Source organism: Neopsephotus bourkii, unplaced genomic scaffold, assembly GCF_033783945.1.
Source record: "Neopsephotus bourkii isolate Nb327-2 ecotype Australia unplaced genomic scaffold, CSIRO-AGI_Nbou_v1 NB_1433, whole genome shotgun sequence".
NCBI lineage: Eukaryota > Metazoa > Chordata > Aves > Psittaciformes > Psittacidae > Neopsephotus > Neopsephotus bourkii.
This window is the reverse complement of record NW_026901910.1, coordinates 490,380-505,410: the sequence shown is the minus strand read 5'-3', so window position 1 is coordinate 505,410 and position 15,031 is coordinate 490,380. Positions and strand designations below refer to the sequence as shown.

General features: G+C 49.4%; 1 protein-coding gene across 11 annotated transcripts in view; it reads left to right on the top strand.

The window, feature by feature from the left end:
- Window positions 1–15,031, top strand: part of CADM1 (cell adhesion molecule 1) — a 139,474-nt gene that overhangs the window by 102,376 nt on the left and 22,067 nt on the right. For 7 of the 11 annotated variants that reach the window (XM_061368315.1, XM_061368313.1, XM_061368311.1 and 4 more), the window contains exons 6-8: window positions 7,860–7,959; window positions 10,166–10,338; window positions 14,130–14,201. In XM_061368315.1, coding sequence (XP_061224299.1) covers window positions 7,860–7,959; window positions 10,166–10,338; window positions 14,130–14,201 — 345 coding nt within the window. The remainder of the gene's footprint in view (window positions 1–7,859; window positions 7,960–10,165; window positions 10,339–14,129; window positions 14,202–15,031) is intronic. The other 4 variants (XM_061368317.1, XM_061368316.1, XM_061368314.1 and 1 more) reach the window with 1 other exon arrangement.

Below are 15,031 nucleotides of genomic sequence, written 5' to 3'. Positions count from 1 at the left end.
TGCTGCTCAGAATGGTGGGTACCGCTTTAGGGGCTAAGCCACGACTTCTCCTGGCCCTTCTGCAGCACGATAAATACATACCTTTATGCTCTTAAGAAATAACTTTCTGTACATAGAATCTGCACTGTCAAAAGGTTCCTGGCTGGGCTTTATACTTGTCAGAACAGATTAAACCTGAGTATTTTTCTCTTAGCAACCTACCTGTCTCTTTGAAAAATGCTTCTCTACTGCCACATCAAAGCGACTGGTCACCATTGGGAGTTCACTGACAAAAACTCGGCTCTGTGCAAAAGAAACCCAGTGTTGTGCACTGCAAACACACAGCACCAGGTGGTTTTTTAAGTCAGAGGAGCATGATGTATGTGGAATCTTCAGTAATGCTGCTGATGAAGGCCAGCCTGTTTTCTGTAACACTTCTAACATGTCTGCTGTTAATAACATCTCACTTTGTTCAGGAACTGTGCTGCTGTATATGACACTAACAAGGTTGCCTGGGAGTGCTGCTTGTCCCAGATGCAGCCATGCCCTGGTGCGGGTGCTGGGGATGAGGGCGGGAGCTGCTGCACCATCTGAGCAGCAAGCAGCTCCCAAAGCACCATCAGAGAGGCCTCACAGAGCTGGGGTGCTGAGGCCTGCAGGGGGCTTGTTTGTGGAGGCTCACTTCAACTGGAACATCACTTCAGAAGGAGAAGAGGATGTTTTGTATTAATTTATTTCATCTGCTTCATTATGTAGTTTCGTTATGAACATCTTGGTTACAATTGTCATATCTGTGAAACTAGCGGGAAGTAATGTTCCTGTAATGAGGAAAACAGAAATGATCAGATACCACCTAAATTGGCAGATACGAGATTTCCTGCGACTGAGCTAATGTGTAATTCATTTATGCAAACTTAATGTCCATTAACATTTCTTGTAGAGCTCCATTAGCTTTAATAATACATTAGCACCTTTGTGAGGCTTGATCAAATCCTTAACAGGGGGGAAAAAAAATCCCATCTCCCCTGTTTCTGCAGAGGTATTGAAACCTTGCTGGGTTCTTCCCCTTGTTCGAAAGGACATCAGCTCACCTTTAGGCTCCCTTTCAGCAATCCCTCTGGAATCCCAATTGCCTGATGGGATAGGAGGTGGCTGCTGTCCTTCTTCTACAAAAACATTAACATTTTTTCCACTCTTCTTCAGATAAATCCATTCTGACCTCTTTTGTTTGCAGCCTTTGCAGGTTTTCCCATGCTGTGAAGGCAGAGCGCACACAAACTGCAGTTACTTGGATGTCCTACAGAACACGTGCCTACTCCAGTGAATACATTGGAGGCTGCACTCACTGCCCATGTTTCTGCCCTTACCCCTGATGTGTGTCATTCCAGAGCCGTTTGTTGGACTGGAACTAGCACAGAGCCTCCTTGGGAGGGGAGCAGGGATGAGCAGGAGAAGGGCTTTCAGACTGCTTTGTGTTTATGGTCTGGTCTGCATGAAACTGAGCTTCTTAAAAGTGATTATGGGGATATATTGGGGACCTGACCCATGCTAGTCCAGTCAGGTCCTGCAGTGGGCAGCAGCAGATGGCTTGAGAGGAGAGCACAGGCAGAAGAACATGTTGTGCATCATAACCTGGCAGCTCCCAGCAGGTAGCAGCTTTGGGACTGCATGTGCTGGACAGCATCCAGACAATTGCATTTAATGCCTGCTGCTCGGACTGAGCTCCAGGTGGGAGAGGCTGTTGCAGAGCAAACTTTACCCTTCACACTCATGGTGTGTTGGGCAGGAGGAAGATCCTGTTGTCTTTATGGAGAGGCATCTCCATCAGTGCTGCTGTGGACACGTGCTTGCCCTCTTGCGGAGCTGAGGTGCCTACAATGTGGCCTAATTGGTATGTGCTTCATGGCTTTTTAGGGATGGGCTTTTGCAGTCAGAGCATAGGACTCCTGCAGCTGCTGATGGTGCAGTTCCCCTGGCCATGGTGTATTTCCTGCTCCAGACCCATTAATTGTGCTGCTCGTTCATTCCCTGCTCTTCCACCCTCTCCCCATAAGTCCTGCCCATTCCCCCCAAGGTCACAGCAGATCCTCCTCGTTGGGACATCAGCAGGGAACAGGAAAATGTTCTTCTCAGCAGACGTTGTATTTCTCTGCATTTAATGTATCCAACTGGAGCATGAAATGTGTTGGGGAAGGACAGGAGGGTGATGGATGGAGCCTTCTCGGGTAATGAGGTGGTTTTTGTCTAACTAAATTTCAGAGCACAGGGAAGTTTTCTCCAAGATGCAGCTCCAAAGTTGTGGGTTGGTTCTGTTGTTTTCCAAGGAAAAGCCTGGCAGGAACCTGCTCGCAGCAGCATGTGCTGGGAGGAAGGTCTGTTCTGCTGCACTCAGCAAAACTGGCCCATGATCAGTATTAACTTGTCCTACTCCTGGAATAAGCTATTTGTTACATATGTAATGTGGCACAGCCTGGCCCTTTGTGAAGTTGAGAGATAAATGCTTCTGCATGCTGTTGAAAAGAAATCTGTGCAAACAAACACTGAGGAATACATATGAGAGGCTCGTGGTGATGCCTCCCAAAGCAAACAGAGTTTGAGCAGTGGTGAGAACATTGAGGAGGACATGAACAGCACACAGGGAACCGGGGGCAGCGGCAGCCGCAGTGTGCTGCCTGGTCCGGGTTTGGGAAGAGCTCCCGATTCCAGCTGGAGCTGCTTTCCCTGTGGGATTGCGATCCGCCGGTTGGGGATGGAAGAGCAGCGCATTGAGTGTAATTTTAGAAAGGAAATGAAGCAACAAAACGCATTAAAATATCATTAAGGAATGGAATGGAACCAGATATTCTCGGAGACATTTAAGTTCAGCCTTTGTGGCGCTTATCTCATTTTGTGAGGCTGGAAGCAGAAGCGTCGGGGTCTTGATGTGGCGTTTTCTATGTGTTGCTGTTTTCTTTGCCTTTCTGAAGTTCTAATTAATTGCTTATTCATTCTTCACAACATCTGCACGTGTCCTGTTAAAATACACACCGATGGACTCTGTTACAGCCTCTGCTGTTAGGAAGGGAGGATTTTTGGTGCCCAATGATGTTAAAAGTGGGCCATATATATGCATGTGTGTGGCTGCATCTCCAGCAAACCTTACATTTGTTGCGTACAAGTATTAATTGCACAGTATGCAGCGAAGTGATTAACATCAGTGTAATTTATCATCTGGAGATTTCTGAAAAGGAATAAATGAGTTGTTCTGTTCAGCGAGGTGTTGACCCCTTCAGAAACTTTGATTTAAGGCTTTTTTCTCTCTTCCTTCCAGTGCATATGAAAGGCGCCATGATCAGCCAAGTGTTGTTTGATTTTCTGGGGCACTAGCCACTCTTGTTTGTGACATTTCCCAGTTGGGTGCTCATTTGCAAGCTCATTAAGAAGGTTTTCTCCGAGGGGTGTTGTTGGGGGCGAGGAGCTCCCGCTTTGGGGTGGACTCTGCCTTTTGCAGGCATTAGGCAGCAGAACTCACTTAAATACTGAAGTGTTTGTAGCCTGCCTGGCCTTGGCTTTCAGTCCCTTCTGCTGAGGGTGAATTATGCAGAGCAGTCTTTGCAAGGTTCTTCCAGACGAGTTGGGAGCTGCTGGTCCCACGCTTACTCGTTATTGCAAGCACGGGAGCTGTTTATTTACAAGGCTTGTGCCTTTTGGCTGCAAACCAGCCTGGCAGACTCCTGTCCTTGCGAGAGGTGAGGGGAAGATTCAGGCTTGCCAGGTCTGGGCTGTCTTTGATGCAGGCTTCATCTCCTGATAAGCAATCCTGTGTGGTTTCAGAGCAGAGGGGACAGTTGTGTTTAACCCGTGTCTAAACGCCTGCTTGGCTGCTGCCTTCTAATAGTGAGGGACACGCTCCTCCTGCCCTTCTCCTGGCAGTCAGCATGGGAGCAGCCAGCAGTCAGGGTCTGGAGCACAGACCCTTTGGGGCACAGATGAAAGCAGAGGTGAGGAGCTGGGTAAAATAGTGCCATTGGCAGATAGAGTATTATCTGGGTGGCTCTGAAGCCACAAGTGCTACGCAGACTGTTTTCACTGTGTTATTCTGACTGTTTCAGTGGGGGGTTGAGTTCAGGGGGGACAGATTGCTGCATTGTAGGAGCTGTATCACTCACATGGAGATTGCTGGAGGACTGGGAGCTGCTGCGGTGCAGTGATTCAATGCTGGTAGGATTGGCACGGCCCCAAGGAACATGTACATGGAGTGCAATGCAGGTTTTCTATGGCAGCTTTTGGTAGCTCTTGTGCACAGTGAAATTAGTTGAAATCACTGCACATAGCTTCCTCATTATGCACACTGTGATTGTGTTTCACGGGAGAGGCACAAGGGTGAGGATGTGACCACCTTTCACACGCTGCCTTGCCTTTCCCAAGAAAACCAAACATCTGTTCAAGTCCATGGCTGTACTGCCAGATAAAGTCATGCATCCTGGCTCTTCCCCCTTGGGAAGAGGCACTTAATGGGCAGCAGGAAGCTTGCCCACAGCTTGATGGGCCTGGCCAGAGCACTGTGGTACCCTGGGCACGTGATGAGGTCAGGCTGGTGCTCGGCTTTGAGATGGTAAGCATGCCTGCTTTGGAGATCGTAGGTTGGCCTGATGAAAGGGCATGGGTAGGAATAATAGGCTTAGGCCTTTGTAAGGCACTGAGCTCGATGTAGGGTTTTATCTTGGCTGATTAATGACAGCCGAGCATTATCGATGGAGCACACATTTAAATGGATTATGGAATTGCTGCCTGGCAGATCTCAAAGTCCTTAGGGAGTAATCAGTGAATGAGGGTATTTTTAGAGCGAATGCACTGGGCCAAGTGCTTGGCCTGATGCTGTTCAGTGGTCTCAAGAAGTCACCATTAATAATCTCTGCTGACGGCACAAAAGCTGGGCAAGGAAAGGATGTGGACAAAGGCAGAACTGGAGAGTTCTGGTAACTTCGAAACCACGGAGCTTTAAAGCTCGGAAACACCAGCATGGAGAGCCCAGAATGGTCAGTGGAATTGGAGGAGAGGTGTGGTCTCCTGCCTTGGCCTCCCTCTGTCTGAGCTATGAGCATGACCTGTTAGCTGGGGGAGCCTTCAGCATCTGGAGGAATGAAAGCAGAGGTGGTGGGACAAGGAGCAGGGCAAGGAATGGGGGGCATGGTCCCGTTGGGAAGGCTGCAGCTCCCACACTGGCAGGCACATAGGGTGCCTGCTGGAAAAGAAATCTCATCAGACGCAGAATGGGTTTGTAATAAGTTTTTCAAATTGGTTGCTGCTACAGCATAACCTTTAGACTACTGGTATTTAACCTTGTATATCACTCTTAGCTTTTGAATGAATTGAGCTTAATAAAGGTGCCTTATTAAATTACCAGGCTGGTTTTTTAAGCCACTGGAAATAGGCATACGAGGAAATAGCTTTGGGTTGTTAGATCTAATTGCCTGCCAGTGGTGTACGTAGCAGCCTGGATGCATAGATGCAAGTGCTTGTTTTTGTGGAGTATCCAGTGGTATGATAACATGAAGCTCCAAGTCGAGGATCTCAGGCTGCTGGAATGAACTTGGGGGTGAAACCTCTGCTTCTTGCTTTGAGTTCTGGGGCACCATCCTGGATAGTCCTTGCTCAGCTCATGCATCCACAGAAGCTGCCACTCGAACACCGTCTTCTTACAGTGGTTAACAGGTAGCAAACTGCATCCAGGCTTTGAAACTGTCGCCGCTTTACTGGCAGAGGCTGCTAAATGTCACAGTCTCGTGCAGGAGCTGAGCTGGGGATCCCACGGTGCTTGGCATTTCACAGAGCTTCACTAACAGAGTCCATCATCTGAAGGAAATAGACTGGCTTTGTCCAAGACGGGATGCTTCGTGTTAGCAGTAGAAAGGCATGTCCTTAAAGGAGAAAATGATGCCACCACCACCCCAGGTCTTGGGGAAAGCAAGTGGAATTTTTTCACAATTGAAAGGTCGGCTTTCCTGAGTGCCCAGCCATCCTTCTGAATCTTCCAGACTTGGTAAGCGTGTTCACAGTGCCCACTGTCATCACTGGTGTGCAGGAGCGATGCTCGCTGTGAATAGCTCTCTGGGAACACTTGTTGCCCTGAGTGCATGCATGGCTGCTGATAAAGCCCCAGGTTCTGTTGCAGGTGTCACTTCTGCAGTGTCCAGACCAACATAGTGGGGTTGCTGTGCTGCTCTCATTTGCTTAATGAAGGTTGTGGGGCCGGAGAGCTGATACGGCAAGGCTCACCTATCCCCTGCACTCAGGAGAGCTCGTTCCGAGGCAATGTGCAGCACATTCCCAGTGCAGCAAGCCTTCAGCGTGTCCCTCTTGATTTCCATCAGGAATTGTCAGCTGGGGAGCAGCTCATTAGAAACAGTGGAATTTGTCTAAAGCCGGCGGGCTGGGAGCAGCAGGGGAGGCAAGCTGCGGAAGGCGTCGCGCAGAGCTTCCTCGGCGCAGGGTGCCGTCGGCTTTGTGTGCCCATGGAAATGAGGCAGGGAAGGTTTTCTGTTCTCTCTACAGCACCGAGCACAATAGCGTCGTGTTGCTGGCATGGGCTCGCAGGTACTGCTGCAAAGCAAACAAGAAATAGGGAGCAGATGGCTGGGGGGTGGGAATTGTGAGCCGGAGCGGCGAGCCTGGGCACGGCGTCTCAGATGCTGCCCGTGCTTCGCTTGCTGCATAATCCTTGGCTCACGTCGTCTTCCCGCGTCTGGGGGTTGTGTGAGCGCTCGTGGCTCAGCCCCGCTTCCACCTCTGTATTTGGCACATGCAGAGCGTGGTTTGGGGCACGCTTGCAGTGGAACAGGGACTCTGCACCCCACATGTGTGATGCCCCGGCACAGCAGGATCCCACTTCCAGTCCGCAGAGACACCGTGTGCCATAGCATCTGCAGCGGGATTAGTTCATGGAGTGTTTGTGGTGTAGTCATCTCAGGAGGGGATTTACTCGCGTTGCTTATTCCATTACTGGAAATTATGAGAGTTTAAATTGGTTAAATCCTGACACGGGTTTTTTTTCTAATCTCTATTATTCCATAGGAAGCATGTTAATGAGTTAAACACAGTTAATAAAATGCAGCAAGCCAGTGGTTTTGGTAGCAGTTACTCTCAAAGGAAATAGAATCATTTAAATGGCTTCAACCTTTATGCATACTGATTTTTTGCCTCCCTTTGTTCCTTACAGTTGAGTAAATTCCTGAAAAATGTATATGGCTTAATGGCAGTTGTAGCATTGAATGGATTTCTCGCACTGATAACGTTTTAGCTACAGCTTAGATTGAGTTTTTAATCTGTGTTTCAGTTGTAGGAGGTAATGAATTTTTTAATTGTGGACTCCAGCTCTGTGCTATGGCTCTGGTTTTCCTCTGCAGGATCTTACTGAGGAGTATTTGAGTTGGCTCCATAACTATCAACGCCTTAATGCTCTCTGTTTGTTTTAGGGTTTAGAAGAGCTTCGCTTGGACCAAATAAACCCTTCTGTTGCTGAAACAGCAGCAGCATCGGCTCTGACTTCTTTTTGTGTTTCTAACAAGCGTCTCCCATAAGGCCCAGCATATTCATGTGTGTGTACAGTAATACAGGATGCACAGTACAACCTGTCAGTTCCAAGCACCGCAGATACCTCTGGTTCACCTCAGCAGGAAGGCAAATGAGTTCCTTTTAGCTTGGGCGAGTTCACAGGTGGATGCTGGCACAGCCAAGCTGCATTTCCCACGCAGCGTGGTGCTCTGGTCGGTGTGGGGAGTGCTGCCAGATCCCCCTTTTTCCTGCTGCCAGCCAAGAGGAGAGCGGCTCCGGGTGCGCGCGGATGCGACCTGGCTTGATGCTGGGTGATGGCTTACAGAGGGCTGTTTTCTGTCCTGCAGATAAGCCTCAAGTGCGGGTCTCACAGAACTACCCGGTGCAAGGCCTTACGAGAGAGGGGGAGCCGCTGGAACTGTCGTGTGCAGCCTTTGGAAAACCACAGTAAGTTGGGCATTCCCCAGGATGGGCAGGTCGTGGCGGGGCCGTGCCGTGCTGCAGGACCTCTGCTGCTGTTGCAGGCACCCAGCGTGCCTCTCCCTGCTGCAAAGATAACAGCACAGTGCAAAAGAGAGAGATGCTTCCTGCACCCGAGCATCTGCTGCTCCATTTGGATTTACTTTATTGCTACGTAACCAGTGGCCGAGGGATTTCCATTGGAAGAGCTCCCAGGAGAGCCCTTTGTGGTCACTGCGCAGCGAGCCCTTGGGTGCAGAATGAAGCACCCTGCAGCCATATGCCTCTCCCCCAGGGAATGTCTTGGGTGGCAATGGCACTTGACCTGCAAGAGCCAGGCCAGGGGCCTGCGTATCGCATCCCAGTGAGGTGCCGGTACGCAGGAGTCAGGCTGGCACCAAAGCACTGAGCACTGGTGAAAGTGGAATGGATCCCAAGGTAAGGCAGTCTGTCTTTTTGCTGCTATTGACTGTGGGATTATCTTCCTCCCTTTTGGTGCCCTGCGTGGTTTTTAGGAAATGCAGGTTTTATTCTTTCTCCTCCTCTTGCTGTGTGCTTGAGGCTTTCTTACATAGTTGAAGACGTTCATGCATGAGGAAATCCCTGGCAAGGCAGGGCAGATTTTCTTGCACACTTCCATTGCTGTTGTGATTTTAGTTTTGTTGACTTTATTTTTTTAAGAATACTTTCTCTTCCACTTGGATTTATGGCTGTCAAGTATTGACTATCCTGTTTTATTTCCGTCATGTCCATGAGATTCCTGCCAACATCCCCGAAGTCTGTCAGCGTCTCCTTGGTAGCGTGCCCAGGGCGGGAGTCCTGGCAGGGGTAGTAGCACATGAGCCATGGGGCGTGATGGTGCTGCTGCTGCTGGGGGCAAGGGCAGGCAGGGTGCAGTGAGGAGGCCGTGGTGCTGCCTCCCCTCCCAGGTCATTCCGTGCATTCCTGCTTCCCAGTGTCTTCTGTTCGGCACAAGGCTGGTTCCTGCCCCGTACATTAGAGACTGGCACATCCCCTGCTGAATTCCACTGCAATACGTGGTCCCTTCTCAGAGCCTGTCAATGCCCCTTTGCACACCTCCTCCCTGGGCAGCTGCAGTTCCTCCCATTTGCTATCACCTGGGAATTTAATGGATAGGCTGCTTTTTTTCCTGCAGGCTATGAGTAAGACACACACACACATTAAGTAAGACAGACACATCCCCCCAGCAGCACGCTGCTTAGTGTTACAGTGGTGCCAGTAATGTGCTGTAGGTCACTTCACCTGGGTCTCTCAAAGCATAAGAAGATGCACACTCAGCTAATGGTAGCATTTGGTTCTGGGGTTTTGAGACAGAGATTTCATAAACTCCTTTACAGTGATTGAAGGGGTAGAGGGATGTTTCTTCACTTAAAGTCATTTCTCTGCAAGACTGGGCAACAAAAACATTGGAGGGAAACTCAGGATAAAAAAGACCAGAGAGTAGGAAATTCTCTATTGGCATTAACAGAGGTTTCTTGTGAGGTTTGACACAACTTCCCCCTGTCCCAAGACTATAAAAACAGTGGGAGGACAGTGAAACAGTCACTGTTAGGAGACCCAGGGTGAGGGACATCTCCAAGAAGCCAGCTGCTGTGTCATGCATGCAGCATGGGAAACATGGGGACTCTGAAATCACAAATGGCCTTTCGAAGCCCACAGCCAGGAGCACCAAAGCCCTTTCCACTATGTGGAAGTTAAGCCACAATTCAAGAGCTGCTGCTGCCCATGTGGCAGTGATGAGGGGAGCACCCAGGCCCTGTGCAGAACCAGACCTCAGCCGGTACCCAGCTGGTGTTGCTCAGTGCTGTGTCCATCCCAGAGCATCCTGGTTTTGCCATGCGCTGGCCAGATGGGTGCTCAGGGGTGCACAGGTCATCCACGGCCTCACAGCTTTAATGAACAAGTGAATGATTAACCACTAATGAATTTTCTTCCTGCTTGCATTAGTGTTTTCAGAAAATTTAAGGTCTGGATACAGTTTCCTGTCGGGTTAAAATAAATTTAAATTGAGGAAGCCCGACAGCATCGGGGCTTGAGTAGTGCAAAAAAGTGTGTTATTTCTTTACAGTTTTTCTTGGTTTGGGCTTTCTGTCTGTGGATGAACTATTGAAGATGCCATCTTTACCATAGGAAAATAGTAATGTGCTTGTTTCTTTCTCTCCCTCCTCTGTAGGCCTACGGACATGAGGTGGTTAAGAGTAGATGATGAGATGCCTCAACACGTTGTAGTGTCTGGTTCAAACCTTCTCATTAGTAACCTAAACAAAACAGATAATGGTACATACCGCTGTGAGGCTTCCAACGCGGTGGGGAAATCACATGCGGATTACATGCTGTTTGTATACGGTACGTGAGAAAACCACCGTTCTTCTAGACTCATTTCCACATAATTGCAACATTCCTGCTCTGAAAGCTTTGACAAAGTTAACTTTTGGCTTAATGCAAGATTTACAGCCGGCTCCTGACACCTGCGTTGTACCGGGCTGGGGCCGGGGCTGCCAAACCCTTCCTCTTGGATTGGGAGCAGAGCCTATTCCAGTGTCCGGTGCGCTCCTTCCCCTGGAGCCGGGCTCGCCGTGGCACTTGGTGCTTCCGGGGAAGCCGAAGGAAAAGCCAGAGCAGGGCCATGGGGAGAACTGGGAAGTTCTCTGGCCTGACAGTTCCCCTAGGACTTCTCTGATAACTCCTTTTCCTTCTTGTAACGCCTTCTCCAGTGTCTTCAGCAGTGGTCCGGGAGGGGAGGGCATGTCCAGGTCTTTCATTAGGAAGTTTAATTGCTGAAGGCTCAGCCAGCATCCCCAGGCAATTACAAACCAGTAAATAAACTGGAGGAATGAGATGCCTTAAGCCTGTCTGTGGCAGCTGAGCAGATACTAAACCATGCCTCAGCATCTTTCTAAAGTGCTGTTAAGTACCTACCTTCATTCTTCAGTCCCTCTGCATTATTTTGCCATTGCTTTAGACCTTGTGCTCCTGTCACCAGGCATTGCATATAATGAAGATTCAGTAGGCATTTGGAGAGTGATCCCCCTGTTTAATTATGAGCAGTTCCCTTGGGCTGCATATTTAAACTTTATGGGTTAAGAGTGGTTGTTGTGTGCCTGGGCTAAGCTTGCGGTGGGTGCTGCACTTGAGGATCTTAAAGGTCTTTTCCAACCTAAACGATTGTATGGTTCTACTCAGATGGGACAGGGACAGGAGCTTGCTTTGGTTTGAAGTTCAGGCCATGTAACAGCAGCTTGAAGCTCTGCAGTCCACATTCTCTTGTTCTTGCTCCAATCCAGATTAATAGTCAAGGACCTCATGTTGCCTGTCTAAATGCCACTTGCATGTGAGTGATTTTAAGCCGAGTCCTAGAAACTCGCCCAAGGGCTGAAGGTAACAACAAAGCTACAGCTTTTGGGCTGAAATGGAACTCATCTGCCACTTCACACGGGTAGTGCCTGTATGTTCAAAAGACTCCAGTTTGCAAAATGAAGTCAGATATGCATTTATGATGGAATATTTTGAGTGCTCATGGTGTTAAAAAATACCTGGTTTACATCGGTGTTTAAAGAAACACGAATGTGGAGAATAAAGAAGTTGGAGTAGGACACAGGCAGTTCCCCAGCAGATGGAAACCAGGGAGAGCTACTGCTGTAGAGCCATTGGAGGCGAGGTGCTTTCACTCCTTGTAGAGTTTATGTACCTGTTTCAGCCCAGGCAAGTGGTGGATGAGCCCTCTCCAGTGCCAGTGACTTGGATTTAGGGCTCATAGAAACGCTCACACTGTTAATTCTGTGGTTTAGATGTGGGTGAGAACTAGACTGTGCAGGACTCATGCAGTGCAGCTCCCTCTGGATTAAATCCATGGGAGGAGACCTGGGACAGTGTTGTTTTAAAGGAGGTGCATGGCCCCAGGGGATATGAACCTGTGGACCCTATTTGGGGCATTTTGACCATGTAGGAGAGCACTTTTGGGGGTCTGTCAGGAGCCTGTGGGCAAGTAATGGTTTTGCATCCCATCCCACCTAGTTTCTGCATGTTTGGGAGCATCCCACGAGCACCCAGCACTCTGGAGTCCGTAAAGAATCCAAACCCAGAGGCTTTGATGCGGTGGTGGAGCTGCAGCCACCAGCTGAAGGCCCTGGGGCTGACCCAGCTCAGGCTGTCACTTGAGGAAGGGGCTGGTTGCATCCCACTCAGGAGTGGAAGTGTTTCCATCTCCAACCCTCAGCTCCTTCCCCACTGCAGTGCGATCTTGCAGCAGCACCAGGGTCTGTGTCCTCTCAGACACATCTCTGTAGGTGCAGTATGGATGTTGGTGGAGGACGCGCCTCGCTCCTCAGCCGGCGAGGATGGCTCTTGCCAGGGCAGGGCTCCCCAAATCCCCTTAACTTGGGAGCTTGGGGGACAATGGACAGAGTCCCTGTGCACCCAGGGGCTGTGGGACATGCAGCTGTATGCAGTGATAGCTGCAGCAGAGCTGTGCTCCGGCGTGTTTCCATGAGAGGCAGTTAAATGGTTTTCCATGTGGATGGCTTCCAGCAGGCAAGGCTTGCAGAATAACTGCTGCCAAGCTGTGCTGAAGGCTCACATGGGGCAGGGGTGCCCAATCACACTGACACACCAAACCATGCCTGGTCTTAGAGCTTCTCCTCCCTGTGGGAATGGGCAGACAGGTTTGCTAGAACCTTTAGCACAGTTAGCAACCTTCTTTTAGTTTTATTTTATGCGGGAAGATCTCTGCTTAGCATCACCCCGTGCAGCATCGTGAAAGGCCAGGGACTTTATGCCCCTGGTTCTGCTGTTTCGGTCTCCAACACTCCTAGGGTTTGCATTATGAGCAAGGAAGAAGTTCCCTGTCCTAAGTGCAGGGACCAGGATGCCTTGAACATAGGGATGGGATAACAACTGCTCATAATACAAGTGCTCCACAGCGAAGCAAATGCTGAGGTTTCTTAACTTTGGGGAAGTTATGGAATATAAGAAAGGGGCAGCATATAATTAAAGTTCAGATGTCTTAATTAGGGAATCTGAGAGAGCTCGCTTGGAGATAAAAGAGTAGCAGATGCGTTAGTGATGAAAAGTTGACGTGCTATAGAGGAGACGTAAAATCAAAAGCCCATGAAATGTTTCATGCTCTATTATTGGCGAATGAATTCATAGTTCAAAGTCTCCCCAACTGCTTAACGCATTCAGTTTGATCACCTGGGCATCAATACATATTATTCACTGACATCTTCTCCTATCTACCTGCTCCTGCCCCGTACTCATGAGGAGGATGTGCCCCTGTAGGTAACGCAAGCACAGTGAGGAGCGGCACTGATGGAGCCTCCGCAGCCCAGGCATGCCTGGGACACGGTGGTTGCTCACAGATGGAATAGTCCCGGTAGCCGTGTTCCTCAGTAACAGTGCCCCAGTAACCAAACCAAGAGCATTCAGCTGAAATTGTCAGCAGACATTGGCTCTTCGGAATGAAAAGATCTCAGTGAATTTCTTTTCATCTCTTGGCACTTAGGAAGGACGTTCTCATCCCTGTGTATTTATGACTGCCACTGAAGTAGTTCTTAGCATCCTGCTGACGTGCGTTCCTGGAAGAGGGATGTCAGTGGCCCTGGGAGGGAAGGGAGATGTTCTCAGGGGCTGTTAACATTAAGCCTTCAGGTGCAGCGGGTCCCCTCACAGAAACCTCCTGCCTGGGTTTTCAAGGGTATACGTAGAAACCCAGCCAAGCCCCCGTGTGTCTCTGCCTGTACCTGTGAACTGTTCTTTGTGTTGTGGAAATCGTGCAGTTTATTTTCCTTATGCCTCTCCCATCCCATTTCTGTCTCTCTCATTGACTAGTTTATGCTGGGCTTTATTTGTTCTTTTACTTTGTTTCTTTTAGCACTGTGGAAGGCAAGAGAGGGGGGGTTTCTGGGGCCAGGCTTTCCAGCTTAGCACATCCTCGTGCTGTGGTGTTGCTCATGGCCGTGCTCTGCTGTGGGCTCTGGCCCTGGCTCTTGGAGGAGAAAAGCAGGAAAGGTTCCCCCCCAGCCGCGCTGCTTCTTTGCGTCCTTGGTTTTCTCTGCTCCCGATTGACCACTGTTGTGTTCTGCTTGGGTTTTCTTAATTTGCTTTTTTATTATTATTTTTCCTTTTTATATTTTATCCAGATCCCCCCACAACTATCCCTCCTCCCACAACAACCACCACCACTACCACCACCATCCCTACCACCATCACAGGTACGGTACCTTCATAACCATTGGAAATGTCCTGAATGTTTATTGTCTTTTGTGTATATAAGCCGAGCATGAAGCCTGGGGAAAAACAACAAACAGGTCACTTGCACTTTACCTTTTCCTCTGCAAACACCCCTCCAGGCCCTGCTCGGACAGTTCAGGAGCTGGACGGTCCCTGCTGCAGGGGTTGTGACAGGCAGGGGTTGCTGTGGCACGACAAGCTGTTCATGCAGTTACTGGTGGCTGGTGCTGGGTGCTTTCAGATGAAGGATGCAAACAGCCACAGAGCTCAGTTAATCCAGGCCATTGTTTCCGGCTCACCCCCATCACTGTCAGTTTCTGAGCAGTTCATAGTTGGAAGCAGAAAGTTGGGTCTTCAGTAATGTAATTCGCCTGGTGTGACTCTAGATGTTTTTTCTCATGTCTCAGTGTTCAGTCTGTCTCTGTAATAAGACCTCTGCCTCGTTCTCCCAGAGAAGGGAATTCCACCAGTCAGTTTAGATCCAGTCACAGGACACTTTTGGAGGAGCTGGCTTTTAGTGGGTTTTTCCCTGTCTCACGAGACAAGAGAAGCAAACCCAGCCAGCCCATCATGAGGCACCTTGTGCTGTTACCTGCATCCATCACCCTTCCCCACTCCCCTCATGCCGAAGGCCTTTCCAAGTTCTTTGTAATCATTCGCATTGCCATTTCCCCAATTTTTCTATGTCAGCTGCTGCTTTTGCTTTTGCTTGCCTTTTGTTTTGTTTGTCTTTGGGGGGTTTTTTTGAGGTAGGGGTGGCAAACCGAAGGTGAGCATGGACCGTTGGGTAGCTAATGGCATAATGTTTATC